The sequence below is a fragment of the Colobus angolensis genome, unplaced genomic scaffold (assembly GCF_000951035.1).
Source record: "Colobus angolensis palliatus isolate OR3802 unplaced genomic scaffold, Cang.pa_1.0 Scaffold372, whole genome shotgun sequence".
In the NCBI taxonomy this organism is placed as follows: Eukaryota; Metazoa; Chordata; class Mammalia; order Primates; family Cercopithecidae; genus Colobus; species Colobus angolensis.
In genome coordinates, this window is record NW_012117066.1 from 93,557 (window position 1) to 113,383 (window position 19,827).

The window sequence follows — 19,827 nt, forward strand, 5'->3', positions numbered from 1 at the left end:
CAACTAGTTTTTTAAGAAACAAACGGATTCCAAGTTGGTTAAAACCTGCTTAAATTGGTTCTAATCAAGTCAAGCCAACCTTCCTGGATCATACTGGGTAAAGCCAGCTCAAACAGGATAAAACAGTCCCAAACTGACACACATCAGATTCCAAGCAGTTCCTGCTGATCAAGACCAGATAAGCCTGCATCTAACTTGTCCTTACTGGATCAGACCAACGTGAATTAAATCACAGCAGTTCAGAAGGAGGAAACTGGATTCAGGCAAGTGATAATTGCTTTATATTAGGGGAAAACAGTGTAAAGTGATTCTTAGTAGAACAAAAAGATCCTAATGGAATTAAAACTGTTTAAAGTCACTTTTGTCAAAATAGGCTGGTTCAAACTGGATCAAATCAGCTCTGATTTCAATAGCTTTTCCCTTAGTTGGGAAAAACCACTGAAACTATTCAACCAGCTTTGAATAGTTTAAACCAGATCAACCTGGCAGCATTGCTAAATAGCTTCAAAATATATTATTAACTATTTATTGAGGGGAAAGGCTGGGCATGGTGGTTCACGCCTGTAATACCAGCACTTTGGGAGGCTGAGGTGGGCAGATTGCTTGAGTATAGGAGTTCGCTACCAGCCTGGGCAACATGGTGAAACCCCGTCTCTACAAAAAATACAAAAATTAGCCAGATAGTGGTGGCATATGCCTGTGGTCCCAGCTACTCCAGAGGCTAAGGTTGGTGGATTGCTTGAGCTTAGGAGGTCAAAGTTGCAGTCAGCCAAGAGAGCACTACGGCACCCCAGCCTGAGTGACAAAGCGAGACTCTGTCTCAAAAAAAAAGAAAAGAAAAGAAAAAAAAAAAAACCCAAGCAAATGAAACAACAAAGAAGCCTATTTATTGAGAGGGAAAAAAGAAACAGGTTATAGATGTTGTTATACATTATATCTTATAATTTACATTTTGCTTTCATAGGTCACAGAAAGATGTGTATTTATATATATTTGTTTTTTAAGTCCAAAGCAAACTCTTTCCTGATTCAGCACACAATCTGTAATGTTCATTGCTCTATGGATTACTCTTGACACTAAAATTATTTCTTAGACTGATGACTGTCGTGAGTTTTAATGAAACTGAAGCAAGTTGTTTGCCAAAAAAAATTGTTCCCCAATTATCTAGACATGAGCTTCCCTCTATGGGAATAAACTTCATGTCCAGTGCTGACCTTCTTGCAGTGATGTTTTTGGGGAAACATCTTTTTTCATAGGGACAATACACTTGCATTACTTCATAGGAGCCAGACCCGCAATAGGACACATTGTCAAAGAGAACTTGTTTCTCCAGATCTGTGCGCACACTGTGTCCCAAGGCAGTGCTGCTTTTGTGGTAACTATGTTGATTATGTGAGCTGCGGAACAGTTCTTCTATAACCTGAATATAACTTTCCAATAAAAATTCTTTCACTTTTTTTTTTGGGGTGAGAGAGGGTCCCGCTCTGTCACTCAGGCTGGAGTGCTGTGATCATGGCTCACTGCAACCTCATCTTCCTGGACTCAGGTGATCCTCTCACCTCAGCCTCTCGAGTAGCTGGGACTACAGGCCTGTGAGACCACACCCAGCTAATTTTTTGTATTTCTGTAGAGATGGGATTTCATAATTTTTGTATTTTTGTAGAGACATGATTTCATAATTTGTATTTTTGTAGAGACAGGATTTCGCCATATTGCCCAGGCTGGTCTTAAACTGCTGGACTCAAGCGATTGGCCCGCCTTGGCCTTCCAGAGTGCTAGGATTACAGGTATGAGCCACTGCACCTGGCCCCACATTTTCTATTTAAAAAATTTATGAACTAAATCATCATTGGATATTGGGACATTCATCATTTTTACTTAGTCGCAACTTCCTGGCTGATGGGCAGTATAAAAATGAATGCAGAATTATGTTGACTGCCCGGGAGCCACCTGGACTGGTATATAATATACTTATCCAAATGGTAAACTAGTACAGAAGTGGAAGAAAACACGCAGAGACTCAATAAGAATGCAAATTTAGTTACAATGCAATTAATAGTCAAACTGAAATGGAAAGGTAATTTATATTAACTACATTAAAATATATATATATATATATTTTCCAGGCAGAAAATATTGGATTTTGTGTTTCAAAACCAGACACCTGCAAGTCTAAAATCCAGGTCTGATCCAATCAAACGTGCTTGAATAATTGTATGCAAATAAAATTTGTTGTGAATTGTTTAAGCTGGTTGCAGTTGGATTACAATGAGAACTACCTTTTCATTTCAGTTTGCACTCACCATGGTCTGACAGCGACCTTTAAGAGAGTCAGGGATGGATGGTTAGAGGATAAAGTAAGAAAATGCCTCGTACTCCACCCCGTGACCACTACTTCTGTGTTTCTCTGGCCACAGACCTTGCCTCCTGGTGGTCTGGGGAAGAGTTGTATTGTACATCAGATGCCCAAAATGTTCCATGGACACTTGAAAGAAATGTGTATTCTGCCATGGAGTGCACCTGTAAGTGTCCATTAGAATCAGTTAGTTGGTGGTGTTGCTCAGTTCTTCAATGTCTTTGCTGATTTTCTGTCTACTTATACTATCAGTTACTGAGGGGAGAGCTTTGATGTCTTCAGCTCTATGGGCGTGTCATTTCTCCATTCAGTTTTATCAGTTTTTGGATTTGGTATTCTGAAATTCTATTGTTAGGTATACATACATTTAGGATTGCTATGTCTTCTCAGTGAATTGGCTCTTTTTATTATTATGCAATGTGTCCTCTTTATCCTTGGTAATTTTCCTTGTTCTAAAGTCTATTTTAATGATAAAATCATATTCCAGGTTTCTTTTGATTAGTGTTTATATGGTTTAGCTTTCTTTCTATATTTTAATTTTCATTCTGTTCATAGATATATTATTATATTTAAAGTGGGTTTTGCTGGGCATGGTGGCTCACACTTGTAACCCCAGCACTTTGGGAGGCCAAGGGGGGCAGATCACTTGAACCCAGGGATTTGAGACCAGCCTGGACAACATGGTAAAACCCCTTCCCTACAAAAAATACAAAAATTAGCCACTCGTGGTGGCACACACCTGTGGTTCCACTGGGAGGCAGAGGTGGAAGAATCACCTGAACCCAGAAAGTCGAGGTTGCAGTGAGCTGTGATTGTGCCATGTACAGTCATTTAGCCTGGGTGACAGTTTTGTTTTGAATTGAGATATTGTCTCAAAAAATTAAAAAATAATAAAGTGAGCTTCTCTTAGGCAGCATGTAGTTGTGTCTTAGTTTTCTTTGTTTGTTTGCTTTGAATTCATTCAGTCTTTGTCTTTTAACTGGTAGGTGTGGTGGACAGACTCCAACACGGCCTCTATTGAGTCCTACCTCTTGGATTTATATTGTTGCTTAATCTGCACTCCTTAAGAATGAACAGGTATGGAGAGGTCCTGCGAGTTGTTTCCAACCAATAGAATATGGTAAGGGTGACGGAATGTCACTTTTGTGATTATGCTATCTAAGATTGTAACTTCTGTCTTGCTAGCAGTCTTTCTCCATAGACTCACTCTCTTGCTGGCTTTGATGAAGTAAGTTGCCATGTTGGGGAGGCTCACATGGCAAGAAACTGAGGCCTTCAATCCAACAGCCCAAAAGAAATGAAATTGTCTCAATAGCTGTGCATGCAAGCTTAGAATCAGATTGTTCCCCAGTAAAGTCTTCAAATGTGACCTCAGCCCTGGACAACACCTTGGTTGTAGCTTCATGAAAGACCCTGGAGCAGAGGACCTAACTTAGCCATGCCTGGATTCCTGACCCACAGAAACTGAGATAATAAACATATGTTATTTTTTTATTTTATTTTTATTTTTATTTTTATTTTTTGAGACGGAGTCTTGCTCTGTCGCCCAGGCTGGAGTGCAGTGGCCGGATCTCAGCTCACTGCAAGCTCCGCCTCCCGAGTTTTTACGCCATTCTCCTGCCTCAGCCTCCCGAGTAGCTGGGACTACAGGTGCCCGCCACCTCGCCCGGCTAGTTTTTTGTATTTTTTAGTAGAGACGGGGTTTCACTGTGTTAGCCAGGCTGGTCTCGATCTCCTGACCTCGTGATCTGCCCGTCTCAGCCTCCCAAAGTGCTGGGATTACAGGCTTGAGCCACCACGCCTGGCACATATGTTATTTTAAGCTAAGTTTGTGATAATTTGTTACATAGAAGCAGATATCTAATATTTATATCATTATGTATTTATACTATTTAATGTAAGAATTGAGAGCTGGGTGCAGTGGCTCATGACTGTAATTCCAGCACTTTGGGAGACTAAGGCAAATGGATCACTTGAGCCCAGGAGTTTGAGACCAGCCTGGGCAACATGGCAAAACCCTGTCTCTACAAAAAAATACAAAAATAGCCAGGCATGGTGGCATGCACACCTGTGGTCTCAGCTGCTCTGGAGGCTGAGGTTGGAGAATCACCTGAGCCTGGGAGGTTAAGGTTGCAGTGAGCCATGATTGCACCACTGCCCTTCATCCTGGGTGACACAGTGAGATGCTGTCACACACACACAAAATAAAGAAATAAATAAAAATAAAATAAAATAAAATTGATATGTTTGTACTTAGATCACCATTTTATCACATATTTTATGTTTGTGTCTTCTGATTTTCATTTTCCCTTTCCTACTTTCTTCTGAAATATTTGAATATTTTTGTCTTCTATTTTAATTTTCTATTGATATTTTTACTGTATCTCTGTAAAAAAATTTTAGTAGATGTTCTAGAGATTACAGTATATGGTCTACTTATATTTTACAATTTCAAGTGGAGTATGGAAACCTTCTCACCATATAGGTACCTTTGGCCTCCCCTCTTTATGTAGTCATTATAGTATCATGTACTATGATGACTACATACATTGAAGATTTCATCAGTCAGTGTTACAATTTGTGCTTTCACCTATTTCAAAGAACTTAAATTCTATTATGTTTTCCCAGGTATCTACCATTTCAGTTGCTCTTATTTCATTACTATTGTTAAAGTTTCCCTCTGATTTAATTTCCTTGTAGTCTAAAGAATTCTCCTTAGCATTTCTTATAGAAGAAGTCTGGTATCAAAGAATTTTTCTTACTTTCTGTTTATCTGAGAATGTCCTTATTTCATTGTCATTCATGAAAGATGTGTCCACTGGATATGAGATTCTGGATTGATAGTTTTCTTTTCTATTTTATTTATTTATTTTTTTTGAGACAGAGTCTCACTCTGTAGCTCAGGCTGGAGTGCAGTGGCATGATCTCAGCTCACTGCAACCTCCAACTCCCAAGCTCAAGCAATTCTTGTGCCTCAGACTCCCAAGTAGCTGGGACTACAGGTGCGTGCCACCATGCCCGGCTAATTTTTTGTGTTTTAGTAGAGACGGGGTTTCACCATGTTGCCCAGGGTGGTCTCGAACTCCTGAGCTCAGGCGATCTGCCCACCTTGGCCTCCCAAAGTGCTGGGATTACAGGCATAAGCCACTGTGCAGGGCCGATAGTTCTTTTCTTTCTGTATGTTAAAAATGTTATTCTACTTCCCTCCAGCTTCCGTGGTTTCTGATGAGAAATGCACAGTCATTTAAATCATTGTTTTTCTACCTGAAATGAGTCATTTATCTTTGGTTGCTTTCAGGATATCTTCTTTATTTTAACAGTTTTCATAAGTTTGATTATAATGTGTGGGTGTCTTTGATTTTATCCTGTTTGGGATTCACTGAGTTTCTTAAATCTCCATGTTCATGTCTTTTGTGAAATGCAATAAGTTTTTCCACCATTATTTCTTAAAATATTTTTTTTCCCATTCAACATCCTTTTTATTTTCCTTCTAGGAGTGTAATGACACAAATATTAAACTTTTTGGTATTTTTTTCACACAGGCCCCTAAGGTTCTGCTGGGTTTCTTTTTCAATTTTCTTTCCTTTGTTGTTCAGATTAGATAATTTCTATTTATCTATCTTTAAGTTAATTTTCATCCAGTGAATCTGAAATTTAAGTTAGTGTCCTTCTCTTTCTCTGTTCTAATATTTCCATTTGGTTTGCTTTTATATCTTCCTTTTTTAAAAAAATTTTGAGACAGTTTTGCTTTTGTTGCCCAGGTTGGAGTACAATGGTGTGATCTTGGCTCACTGCAACCTCCACTTCCTGGGTTCAAGAGGTTCTTCTGCCTCAGTCTCCTGAGTAGCTGATATTACAGGTGCCTGCCACCATGCCCAGCTAATTTTTTGTATTTTTAGTGGAGACAGAGTTTCACTATGTTGCCCAGGCTGATCTCGAACTCCTGACCTCAGGTGATCCACTCGCCTTGGCCTCCCAAAGTGCTGGGATTACAGGTGTGAGCCGCTCCACCAGGCCTGTTTTTATATCTTCTTTTTTCCCCCTGAGAATTTCTGTATTTCCATTTGTTTTAGGAGCGCTTTCCCTTACTTTATGGAACATGGTTATAATTGCTGCTTTAAAAAATGTTTGATAATTCTAACATCTGTATCTTCTCAGGGTTAGTGTCTGTTGATTGTCTTGTTCCTTGCCAGTTGAGACTTTCATGGTTCTTCATATGCTGAGTAATTTGGGATTATATTCTGGACATTTTGAACATTACAGGACCCCAGGTCTGATTTAAATCCTAAAAAGAGGGCTTTTTATTTTCTTCTGAAGCAGGAAATGAAACAGATTATATTATTTTTGCAAGTCCAAACCTGCCTCTTGGGCTGTGGTTTCAGTATCATTTCTGATTTCGGAGTGCAGTGCTATTCAGATCAGTCCTGTGTGTGTGCCACCCAGTGGCCAGTCATGGGCCTGGATTGGGCTCTACCTTGCAGTTTCAGTTCTTCAAACATGTGGTAGGGTGTTTAGGATGAGATCCATACATGTGCAGCCTGGAGGTGAGCCCAGGAGCTAAAACATAGGTTTGTGGGATTTCTGTCTTAAGCTCCCTACTCTCCATGATCTCCCCAACACCCTCTGGCTCCTTGGGGCCTCCCTTTTTAGCCCTCCAGTGAGCAAGCCTGGGCTTCAGTTTCTCTGCTCTGCCACACTTACCATGACTGTTTCTGTGTTTGGAGTCAAGTGGCAGGAGGAGAGAAAATGAAAAAAAAAAAAAGGAAGAAAGATTTGCCACACACTCTTGTGAACACTGCTCCTCCAGTCAAACAGAATAATTCCCCTCTCTTGGAGTCTTAGATGACTGCCAAGCTCCACTCCCACCCCCTCAGCCCCTGCCACCAACACTGCTGCTACAATATTGCCTGTGGGCTGAGGCTGGAAAGAAGGAAAAAAATAATAAAAGCCAGGGGTTCCCATGCACCCTACTCTCTCTCTGACTCTTCAGAATCTCCTTTCTTGTTTTTTAGAGAGGTCTTCTCTTACAGCTCTTTCTGTCTTCCTCTGGTTCATACTTCCAGCTTTCTGGCTGCCTTTTAGTCTAGGCTGGCTGATATTGGAAGGGAAAAAAAGGCGAACTCACTACTGATTTAGTTGGACTTTGAATTCTCGTCTCCTTCCCAAAGCCACCTGCTATGATTTGTGTTTCAGAACTCTCAGATAGCACCTCCATCCATTCTGTCCAGGATTCACAGTTACATTTAGTGTGTCCTTCCTTATTCCATCTTTTCTGGAATAAGGCTCTGCTTTTGCTTTTTAAATCATCAATCATTTGCTATGTGGCAAATGATATCTTCGTTTATATGTATGGCACTTACTGTCCACCCCCTCCCAAAGTTTCATAAAAAACAAAACTTATTGACTAGCAATAACTCTTTATTATATGGCTGGAAAGAATTAGGCAGTTCATCTGGAGAAAACAGACTGTTTCTCTTTGCTCACACAATACTTCTGACAGCAAACGTGTGGGGCTTTTTTTTTTTTTCCACACCAAGCAGTTCTCCAATTCTGCTGCCATCAGCTGCATGCCCTACAATTTAATTCGATTTTGACACTGTCTACCTGGAATTAAGCATCAGATCCCATGGGGTTAGGTCTCAGTCTCACAAGATTGCCCTGTTAATGGAAAAACCAAACTCTGAAAATGTTTTCAAGAGGTTTATTCTGAGCCAATATGAGCGACCATGGCCTAGAGAACAGAGTCTCAATATGTCCTGAGAAAGCGTGTCTGTGGCAGTCAGATTACAGTTTGGTTGTATACATTTTAGGGAGGCAGGAGTTATAGGCAAAGACATAAATTCATACATGGAAGGTATACATTGGTTCGGCCTGAAAAGGTAGGATATCTTGAAGAGGGAGCTTACAGGTTACAGGCGGATTCAGAGATTCTTTAATTTGCAATTGATTAAAGGAGTAGAGCTTTGTGTAAAAATTTGGAGTCAACAGAAAAGAATGTTTTAAGTTAAGATAAGGAAGTATGTGAACCAATATTTGAGGTCAGAGTGATCCACAGGGGTGAGTGACTTAGCCCTTGTTCGGCATGGCCTTATATCCTCTTTATAATTTGATATCTTATTGTCACAAGGAATCTGTTTTGTTAATCTTATGATCTGCATTTTAATATTAATGATGGTCAGTTGTGCCTAAACTCCAAAAAGGTGGGGATATATCACCTCCCTTTTTTTTTTTTTTTGAGATGGAGTCTTGCTCTGTTGCCCAGGCCGGAGGGCAGCAGCAGGATCTCAGCTCACTGCAAACTCCGCCTCCCGGGTTCACGCCATTCTCCTGCCTCAGCCTCCTGAGTAGCTGGGACTACAGGCGCCCGTCACCTCGCCCAGCTAGTTTTTTGTATTTTTTTAGTAGAGACAGGGTTTCATCGTGTTAGCCAGGCTGGTCTCGATCTCCTGACCTTGTGATCCGCCCGTCTCAGCCCCCCAAAGTGCTGGGATTACAGGCTTGAGCCACCGCGCCCGGCCGTGTATCACCTCCCTTTGTGTCATGCTGGGAATTCCATTTTTAAGGATTTTCTAGGGTCCCCGTAGCCGAGAGGGGGTCTCTTCAGCCAGCGAGGGGCTTAGGATTTTATTTTTAGTTTTCAGCCTCTACTTCAGATGTCAATCACAAGCCCAGGTCTCTAGTACTTTTGACCAACCAGCTATAGATTGGGGTTCCCCCTACCCACCTCCTCAGGTTCAATACTTTGCTGGGATAGCTCACAGAACTCAGGCCATTTCCTTGTTTATTTTAAAGGATACAGATGAAGACTTAGGTGAGGTCTAGAAGGGTCCCAAGCATAGGAGCTTTTGTCCCTGTGGAATTGGGGTACCCCACTTTCCCAGAGTTTTTATAGAATTTAATTTCCCCCCATCCCATTCCTAAAGGTTAGTGGGTAGGGCTGAAAGTTTCAACCTCCTAATCCCTGAGTTTTTCTGGTGTCCAGTCCCATCCTGAAGCTATCTGTGGTCCTACCCTAAATTACCTCTTTAGTATAAACTCAGGTGTGCTTCAAAGGGGCTCCTTAAAAATAAGAAAGGACACCCCATAACTAAGGAAATTCCAAGGGTTTTAGATTCTTTGTGCCAGGACCTGGGACAAAGACCAGATATACTTCTTATCACACCACACTATCCTATTTTCTTTTCCTCTGAATTTCATCCTATTTTCTGAATCCACAATTGGAGGCATTCCACCCAAAGACGAATTCTCAAAAGAACAAATTCACACCAAGATTGAACCACAACCTCACCTGGCCCGCACAATGCCTTCAACTGTTTTTCTGGCTTGCGTTTCCCCCTTTCATATTAATAGAGAAAAAAAGAGTATTCCAAGGCCATGAGCACTCTTGAGATGTTGAGCTGGAATGATTGGGAAGATGATAGCTCTTCATCCAGATATGGAGTATGGAATAAGAAAAAGGGTTTGGAGGTGGGACAGGAAGTGATATGTTCTATCCATAGCACACTGTGCTTGAAGCACCTGCCAAAATATCCAGGAAGTGGGAGCCTGGAGGTGAGGGTCAGAGGTCAGACTTGGGTGGCATAAAGAATGACTTGGAATAAATTGTTGTGGAAGGGCTACAGGAGAAAATTATCATGAGAGGACAGGGTATGTATCATGGTGAGAGAAGAGGGCCAGGGACCTCGTGCACGGTGTGCTTAACCTTCACATTGCAAGGACTTCCCACCATGACACACGCCTCAGTTCTCCATGGCTGCTCTTCAAGACTACTCCCACTACTGTGCCTCCCCACCATTCCTCAGTATTCTCCACTCCCAGAGCCTGATGAATTTCCCTAAACTCCCACTTTCAGTACTCAGATTGGCCTTTATTTCAAGGCAGAACTGGTATTTGGGTACCATGGCAGATCAGTTGGGGAGTTTTTTCAGATTTTCCTGATTCTGGCCCCTGGTGGAGAAAAATGATCTGGGGTAAAGGTGCAGCCTGCCTGACCCATGCAGGAATTTATCCCTTACATTGGGCCTACTAATCAGCACAATTACCTCTGAACACGAAAACAACAAGGCTTTCCAATCACTTTACCATTGCCAAGTTGTATTTACAAATGTCATCATATTGTATTGTGTCACCCATTATATCAGTCATGATATGCTAGGTTTTGCTGCAGTAGCAAACTCAAATCTCAGTGGGAGATTTGATGCTGTACATTCAATGAATGGTGTGGGTGCTTGTGGATCACAGTCCTCTGAGACCCAGGCTATCCAAGCATTCCACAACCCTAGCACCAGTGGGAAGGAACACGATGATTTGTACATTGAGTCTTAAAGCTGCTACCAACTTAAAAAAAAAAAATTAAAATGAGAAGTCACATTCCATTTGCCACAGCAAGTCACATGGCCACATTTAACTTCAAAGGGAGGGGAAGTGAAATCTCATCCCTGAATTGGTGAACTTCAGTCATGACTACCACAACCATGCCCTCTAAAATCATTATAGCCAGAGGAGAGTTGAAAAACTCAGACTAGAAAGTCACTTTTCCAAGTCACACAGTCAGGAAGTTAGCAGAGCAAGGCTCCAAGTGCACATTTGTTTACCTCTAAAACCAATGTACCTTTCACAACCTGATGTGTTGTCTTCATGAAAATGTTATCCAGAAGAAAGGTCTTATTAGCTTCAAGGGAACTTCAGATGCTCACAAGTAAAAGTTTGATATGTCCAATTGACTTAATCAATCAAAAAGAAACAATGTGTTCCTGTTTTCTTTCCTTTTGCAACAACCTGTTTTTAAAAGAAGGAAAGAAAGAAGGAAAGAAAAGAAAGAAAGAAGGAAAGAAAAGAAAGAAAGAAGGAAAAGAAAGAAGGAAAGGAAGAAGGAAGGAAGGAAGGAGAAAAGAAAGAAAAAGAAAAGAAAGAAAGAAGAGAAGAGAAGAAAAGGAAAAAGAAAAGAAAGGAAAGAAAAAGAAACCAAGCCTTTTGGCCCACCCTTTGACATACACCACAATATCTGAGCGCATGTCAGGGTGATTTGGTTTCTTTCTCATTGTGTGGTATTTTCCACTCGCAGGACTGGGTCAGGAGAAGTTTGTATCTTAATCTACACACTTGTTCTTGCTCATGTTTGCCTCTGCTTGATCCCATACCCTTCATTCATCCTTTGGAATGTTCCCGTGACAACAGAAGAATGGCAATATAGCTAGCCAGACAAAAGGGACAGACCAAGAACAGACCAACTTCTCTCTGACTGAGGATGTTAATGGAGAAGACACAGGACACGAGAGTGTTCTCTCCCCATTTTCCCCCTTGAGAGAAGTCAGCAGTCAGTGAGTGTCAAGCCAGCTCTGCAGATGAGGAAACAGGCTCAGCAGGTTAAGCCACTGCTCAAGGTCACAAGGCTAGTACACAGATGAAAACCAGCTGCTATTATTTTTTTCCAAATCACTGCTTCATTTTCTGTCCATTCCACCCTGCAACCTTCCATCTCTCCTCCTAGGAAACCTGTGCCCGAAGCATGCAGACAATTCGGGCTCCTCTGCCTCCTCCGATGCCTTCCACCTCCACATGGCCTGCTTGCTGGCAGATATGAGGATAGGTGCAGCTCTTTACAATGGAGGCATAGAGATAAGGTGGCCACTGTAGGGCTCAGGTTGCTGGGGACTGGAGGTGGGAGCCGTCCCAGTACTATAGAAGAAATGCTTCTCAGCCCTCGAAACTCTTCCTGAACAAACCCGAGGTTCATAGAAGAGGAGTTCTGGCAAGAGGCTGAGTTCTGGAAAGCGGCACCAGTAGTAGCAGAGACTGCGGTCCACATTGCTGGGCTAAGCTTTGGGACAAGCCCATGAGGGAGAACCCACAAGGCTTCTATTTTAACTCCAAAGAAGAAAAATAATAACCTGGTTAGATTAAATATGCTTTGAGCGGGGAAGATCCTTAGCTTTAATATGTATGATATTTGGAATTCAAGATGTCCTAAGTAGTTTCCATGGCTATTTCTGACAGCCTGAAGCCCTTGCTTTTCTCCACCCATGGACTTCCGAGGGACAGGACAATGGGGAGGGGGCTCACTGGAATAGCTCAAGGCCCATCAGATAGGTTCTTATTTCTAATCGACAACATACTCATGGTGTGAATGTCTGCAACTCATTTTTTCCCCTAGGCCTCTGTTTTTTTATCTGAATAAGAGAAAATAGGACCAGGCGCAGTGGCTCACGCCTGTAATCCCAGCACTTTGGGAGGCTGAGGCAGGCGGATCATGAGGTCAAGCAGTAGAGACCATCCTGGCCAGCATGGTGAAACTCCATCTCTACTAAATAAATACAAAAATTAGCTGGGTGTGGTGGCGTGTGCCTGTAGTCCCAGCTACTCAGGAGGCTGAGGCAGGAGGATTTCTTGAATGCGAGAGGTGGAGGTTCCAGTGAGCCAAGATCGTGCCACTGCATTCCAGCCTGGGTGACAGAGTGAGACTGTCTCAAAAACAAACAAACAAACAAACAAAAAACCGAAAGAGAAAATACTCTCTTCTACCTCTAGAATTCTGAGATTTTAAATAGGGAAAGAAGAACTTAGGAAGAAGCTGGCCCTGAACACTGATCCTGTAGCTTCTGGATAAACACCTAATACCAGAGGAATAGAGGAGCCATTTCAGGGTCACCCACTCAGGTGTTCTCTCATCCTACCCAAGTCAACAAACACAGCAGTTCTGTCAATGTCTTCATGAGTCAAGACACGGATCATGGAGAGTTTTGTCTGTAAGCCATGATGTGGCACTAGAGCTGCATGGTAATTCTCTGCATTACAGGGAATAAAAGAAGCTATTCCAAACGCAGCTTGAAATTTTTAAAAAAGAAGTCACATACTTCTCTGAGTATGTCATCTTTTCCCAGATGGATCCAAAACGAGTCACATAATTTTCCTGTTGCAGAGTTTCTGAGAGATTCGTGGATATGAGAACTGGAAGGGGCTATACCAGGTGGTGTGAGCCTGTTCAATACTCTCTCAACAGGTATAATTAGGTTCTTGCCATTCCACAGGGGAGGCGACTGCAGTTCAAAGGTTGGTGACTTCTACGATGGGATGGCCAGAGAGTAATGGCAGTGTAGTGGTTGGGGGACTGACTGCTTTCTTTTATGACACCAAACTGCTGCTCAGAAGCAAAAGTTTCCGCCATCACACACAGAGTGGTGAAAGGAAACATTAAAAAACAAAAACAAACAAACAAACAAAACGGAATGTGGGGCCCAGGAACACTCTGGCAGCACTGTCTGGTGAGCCGTTATAACTGGCACATAGTAGGTGCTCTGTGTGCTGAAGAGAGAGAGGCAAGATGAAGATGAGTGAGGCAAGGCAAAGCCATGAACTTGGAGACCGTGTGACTTTGTCATTTGTAGTGCCCTGGTTTTATGCATAAACCATATCTGGCCAGTGTTCACTGGATATGCCCTATCTCTGAGATTTTATAAAAATTAATTCATTCAACAAGAAAACCGGTTTGCTGAAGAGGGAAAATTGCCAACAAGGCCAAGGTGACAGCAATTTCAAGCACAATGTAAGCTGATTAGCCTCAAACAGAGAAACTGCTTCCTGGCTGAGCTCTCCCACCCTGCTCCAGTGGTCTTGGAGATTTGCAGTCCTGGTCACAAGAGGTACCAGGCGGCAGTGTGAGCAATGGGTGAAGGACAGGACCTCATTATGAGGGTCTCCCAGGAAGGAAAAGGCAGATACAGGGCATTCTTTCAGAATGATGGATTTGCTTAAGTTTGCATTTATTTTTTTCATTACAAGAGAACTGTGGAATGATGTTTTTGCATTACCTTTTAAAAAAAATAACAAATGGGTTTTTTTTTCCCCTCTCTCCCTCTGGAAAAACACAGATCTGATTACATCTGCCCCAGCTTAAACCCCCTTAGAGGCTTCCTCTTGCTCATTTGAAAATGACACAACTCATAAAAACGGCCGAAAGCATCACGGGCATTGAATAGAATTGCACAGCACTGCTTTCTTAATTGTTAATAAAATGATGTACTTCCATATCAGCTGATCAACAGCCACTACGTCAAGCTGCCCCTCCTTCTTCCACTCTGGGAACCCTGGGTCTCCCCAAGGCCTCCAGGACAGCAGCGGGCTCCAGGGCCTGCTCCAGCCAGTGTCCTGTATCTGCTCTGACGGGACAGGCCCATGCCTTTGTGGCCGTCAGGGGATGATTAACCAGGCCCAGTAGACTCTGTGCAGTCAGACCCCAGGCCGCCCCACCTTGCTTTGCTTCCCCACCTTCTCTCTCTCTTGTGGATTCTGAGGCCACACAGCTCTTCTGCTCCTTGAGAGTGCCCTGCCTTCCTCAGGGCCTTTGCAAAGGTGCTTCCTTCTGTCTAGAACAGTCTCCCACACTGTCCCCTTTGACCTTGGGTGACTTTTCTCATCCTTCCTTTAGTCATTCATAGTTGGCTTCAATAAATAAAGGATAGACAGGCGAGTGACTGATCAGCCATGCTTGAGAGGAGGAGGCCCTGGCGCATGGGCATACGCCATAGATCTCCATTGTCTAGGCCTAGTTAATCATCGCCAGGAGGAGAAAGGAAGGCTGTGGACTGGAGGCTGCCAGCCCTGCCTTCTCCTTCTCTCTGCAAGTCCTAAGGAGAAGCAGCCTCAGATCCGGGTGATGCCTCTTGGCTGTGAGCATTATCATTTGCAAAGAGGAAAAGGGGAAATAATCTGAATATCTGGGATTCCAAAAGTTGTCTTGTACCAGGTAACAAGAACCTTCCTATCTCCTCTGACCAGATGTGGGGCGAGAAAGAGGATGAGAGCAAGAGTGAAGCAGAAAAGGGAAAGAGAAGGAGATAACCTGAAGTGTGGCCTGAAGCCTCCCTGCCACTTCATGTGAATCCTTGACATTCCGTCTGGAAACCATTTTGCTCATGTCCTCAGAGCTGTGGCTGCAGAATTTTCTCTTGCCCAGTTGTGGGTTACAGGTCAAGTAGAGAGTCAGCCCCAGACAAGGGCACGGGAACTCAGACTGTAGGTCAGCATTCCAGAGTCCCTGGAGGAGGAAGAAAAAGGACTGGGTTAAGGAGGCACGCAGGGGAGGGAATCTACCCTGAGATTCTTAGAAACAGCTCAAAACAACAGCAAGTTGACCAGCTCTCGAAGTGTTTTGTTTTGTTTACCATGCATCCCTTATTTTCTTCTTATTTGCTGGGCACAGGCTTGCCTTGACTTAACAGTCCACATAAGTTTACAACCAGGAAAATGAAAGGAACAATTTTACAAGCATCATAATGGATCCTGGTACCTCCTTCAGAGCCTGAAATTAGGGGTTCCAATGTAGGTCCATTTTCATCTCACCTCCAAATACTAGCAACGGAGAGAATTATACAGGGTTTTCCTTCCCTGCTGGGACACAATTCTCTGAAGCACAGTTAGGATGAAAACACGAGTGTTTGTAAGAGCTGAGAGCAGTGTTTTTCAAAGTGCAATTTTCAGAACTCTAGGCCCAATAGATGTTTTGCTGGTAAAAAGGATTCCAGGTCAAATAAATTTGGGACACTCTGCATCATCTCTCCCCTCTCAGGCAATCTCAGTGCTTGTAAGTGAGAAAACTGTGTTCCCCATAAATTTCCCCACAAAGGGTCCGGCTGTCCCATATTGCCTTCCTGTAATCTGTTCACACATTGCTCTTATTCCAGTTCCACGTGCCCTGAACTCCCAGGAAGTTGCTCTCAGCAGTGAGCCATTCATTCCTCAGAGATCTGGGAGGCCTCATCATGTGCAGATGCTGTGCGCAGGCTGGGGACCACAGGAGAAATGGCTGAATGTTCTGTGGGTGTGGCTGTAGGCAGAGAGCTGATCAGTGAGGTGGGGCGGTGACAGTCTTCTATAGGATGCCATATGCATAATTTATCACCTTAACTAGGACAAGAGAATGAAGGGGGACACTATTAATAATTAATTAATAATTATAATAGGACAACAGGTGTAAGCTAGAGCTATCTTACATAGACAGAACTGACACGTGACAGTTTCTTGTCTGTCCATTTGGGAGCTGCCTCTAGGGCCAATGGATAATAATCACAGGGCAAAAGGTTTCAGGTCAAAATTACACGGGACTTTCTAACAAAGAGCCTCTAAAAACAATGTGGGCTAGTTTACGAGGTAGTGAGCAGTTCATCACATCAGATATGCAAAGGGGTGACCCACCCTCCAAGATGCTGTGTACAGATGACACTGATATACCAGGCAGGCCACCAGCCTGGGTAAGCACAAGTCAGCTTCTGACTGTGATCTGAAGCACCTATTCTTGACTCTCTCTTTTGGTGAGGGTCAGTAAGATATTTTATACGCAAGGATCAAATTCTGCTCCTCTGATTCATACATAAGAGACACATTTGGATAAAAGTGAAATATAACAAGACTGTATGCTAAAACTTGCTGTTTTAGCATACTTAATATTCACTGATGCTTACACGTAATGTAAATATCTCTTTGTTGAAAATGAGTATAGCCTGGTCTCTGTGGCTTACGCCTATAATCCCAGCACTTTGGGAGGCCGAGAACGGAGGATCACTTGAGCTCAGGAGTTTGAGACCAGCCTGGGTAACACAGCGAGCTCTCCTTTCTACTGAAAATAAAAAATGAAAAAAAAAAAAATTAGCCAAGTGTAGTGGCACACGCCTGTAGTCTCAGCTACTTGGGAGGCTGCAGTGAGAGGACTGCTTGAGCCCAGGAGATGGAGGTTGCAGTGAGCTGCAGTCGTGCCATTGCACCCCAGCCTGGGTGACAGAGCAAGACCCTCTCTCAGAATAAATAAACAAATAAAACAAGCATTATCTTGACTTTAAAGAAAGAGACTTTCCTGTGACATATAAGCAAAATTTGGTCAAAACAATTTGACCAAAGTTGAAATGGACTGGAATCACTTCTGAGGAGCCAGCCTAGGTCTGTCGAATCAAGTTTGCTCACTAATAATCGTACTTGGGTTATGTAGGATGTTAACATTAGAGGAAGAGGGTGGGGGATATAAGGGGATTCTTTGTACTATTTGTGAAATTTGTCTAAAATCATTTCAAAATTAAAAAATAAAAAAGCAAAAAAACAAAACCACATCCTTTGCTCCTAAGCCCTGTTTGCCCCAGACCTTATTCGATGAACTCACTCAATTCTTTAAGATTCAGCTTGGCCGGGCGCGGTGGCTCAAGCCTGTAATCCCAGCACTTTGGGAGGCTGAGACGGGCGGATCACGAGGTCAGGAGATCGAGACCATCCTGGCTAACACGGTGAAACCCCGTCTCTACTAAAAATACAAAAAACTAGCCGGGCGAGGTGGCAGGCGCCTGTAGTCCCAGCTACTCGGGAGGCTGAGGCAGGAGAATGGCGTGAACCTGGGAGGCGGAGCTTGCAGTGAGCTGAGATCCGGCCACTGCACTCCAGCCTGGGCGACAGAGCAAGACTCCGTCTCAAAAAAAAAAAAAAAGATTCAGCTCAGCACAACATCCCAGATTCCCTGTCCTGAGGCAGGCACTCCTGTATGAGCTCCTAAATACTTCTGCATATACCTACCACCTACTGGTATGGTTTTCTGGCTGTATTTCATCTTCTTCACCTTATATGTGTGGAGTTTCTTTTAGAATGGAAAGTTTTCTTCCTTTCATCTTTGAATCCTAGCACCAAGGCCACACCAAGGCACTAAATACGTGTCTCAAATGAATTAATAAATCTTTGAACAAATCTTATTAGTTTTGCTTTCTTTTTTAAAATTATGGTAAAATGTACATAACATAAAATTTCCATTTTAACCATTTTTAAGTGTACAATTCAGTGACATGAAGTACATTCTAAGGTTGTGCAGGTTTTTTTTTTTTTTAATCAGTTCTAAATGGTTTAAACTGGCCAGTAGTTACTAGAGCTGTTAGATCGACTTAATTTGGACCCATGAGACTCGTGACACTCAGAATTAATCTAATCCCATTTACACCAGGTGCCTCCCATCAAAATCTGTTGGATAAAGTGTGGAATTGTTTCATTCCGTTGGAACCAGCTCTTGAATAAGTCAGAACTGGCTCTGCCAGCCTCTGGGCCAGTAGTCAGCACTCAAAGTGGTGTTTCTTTCTTTGGCCTAATCTCTTGGGTTGCCACTTTCCCTTTTGTTAATTTTTTTTTTCTGGAGGACCATCTTCCCTGGGAGCTCCCTTCTGCTCCCACGAAGCACCCTGCACCCAGCCCTGGTGCGGCCTGGCTCTGGGGCAGGGAGCTTGCATTCTGCCACCTCCTTCATTGTCCTCTCGGTACACCTGCACTTTCAAAACAAGCCCTGCAGGCAAGCTTTAGAGGCAGCGATAAACAAACAGGCTGACTCAAATTTAGGGAAACGCCCGTATCTGGAGAGCCTCTTCAAATATTTGTCACCCCCTCCCTGCTCTGGGGGAAAGAAGAGACAGTTCCACACAGTCACTCTATTTCCTGCCTTCCCAGCTCTGAACCCCTTGGCTCGAATGTAAAGAATCTGGCTCTGAATTAGGACTCAAGAAACTGGGCCCTAGTAATTTTCCCGCCATTAACTAACCGCATCTCTTTGGTCATGCCTTTTTGGGGGCAATAATTTCCCAATTCGTAAAACGAAGGTATCAAAGTTTGATTTTTATCATTATTAATGACAATAATAATAATAATTACTATTTTTTTTTTTTTTTTTGCAGCAGGCATTTTTTCCCCCAACAAAATATTACCCTGAATAAGACAAGGAAGAATCCCGAACGGCTCTGGCTGTCAGGGTGTGTGTGTCTCCTCCCCATGCTGTCTAACCCCAGTTGGAATTTGGAGGGCTCTTGTCCTTTTCCCTTGGCCTCAGAAGGAGCCCAGCGCATCCTACCTTGCGTGGGAGTGTGTGTGTGACCAGGGCTCCTTCCTGCCCTTAGAGTCACCGCCCCCTTCTCGCACAGGTTTACAGCACCACTTGCCTCGCCCGCTCCCCGCTTTGCCTCCGCCCCATCCTGATGCTGCCGGAATGGCTGTTCCAAACGGAAGGACGCCCACGTCCGTCCCGTGCCCCAGTCCTTCAACAGGTCCCCACAGACTTCAGGATAAGACGAACGCGGAATTCAGGGCCTGGTCTCAACCGCCCTCTCCCTTTTCCTCTCACTTAGACAGCCCTGGCCAGCTGGGCCACTCTCCTGTCCACTGTCGCCCCCTCCCGCCTTCGTGGCCTCTGTCTAGACCGTGCTCCCTCCTACTGAGTGATGTCTCTTCCCCTGGGACCCAGGGACCATCCTGTGGTTGACCTCGGGGGTCTGCGAGTCGGGGGCGGATGGGGGCCGGCCCTTCCCGCGGCGGCCGCCAGGGGGCGGCAGGAGCGGCTCCAGATGACAGCGGGAGGCCGCAAAGGGGGAGGCAGGAGGGACCGACGGAGCGCGGATCCCGCTCTCGGATCGCAAACTTCGAGCCAGAGCTCTCCGCGCGCTCCTGAACCGCTGGCCGCCCGCGCA

At 43.7% G+C, this 19,827-nt stretch overlaps 2 protein-coding genes across 2 annotated transcripts in view; one reads left to right on the forward strand and one right to left on the reverse strand.

Annotated features, from left to right (window-relative positions):
• Positions 1-208: 208 nt before the first annotated feature.
• The window catches only part of THSD4 (thrombospondin, type I, domain containing 4), a 704,860-nt gene continuing 685,241 nt past the window's right edge, over positions 209-19,827 (forward strand). Inside the window, exon 1 of the mRNA XM_011953812.1 lies at positions 209-263. The gene's annotated coding sequence lies outside the window, so the exon portion shown is untranslated. The remainder of the gene's footprint in view (positions 264-19,827) is intronic.
• CT62 (cancer/testis antigen 62) lies at positions 14,638-16,243 on the reverse strand. The gene is made up of 3 exons (XM_011953814.1): positions 16,131-16,243; positions 15,474-15,492; positions 14,638-15,389 (listed from the first exon to the last, which is right to left on the reverse strand). Exons 1-3 carry the CDS (start codon positions 16,241-16,243, stop codon positions 15,114-15,116), a joined length of 408 nt encoding a protein of 135 aa, XP_011809204.1. The 3' UTR covers positions 14,638-15,113.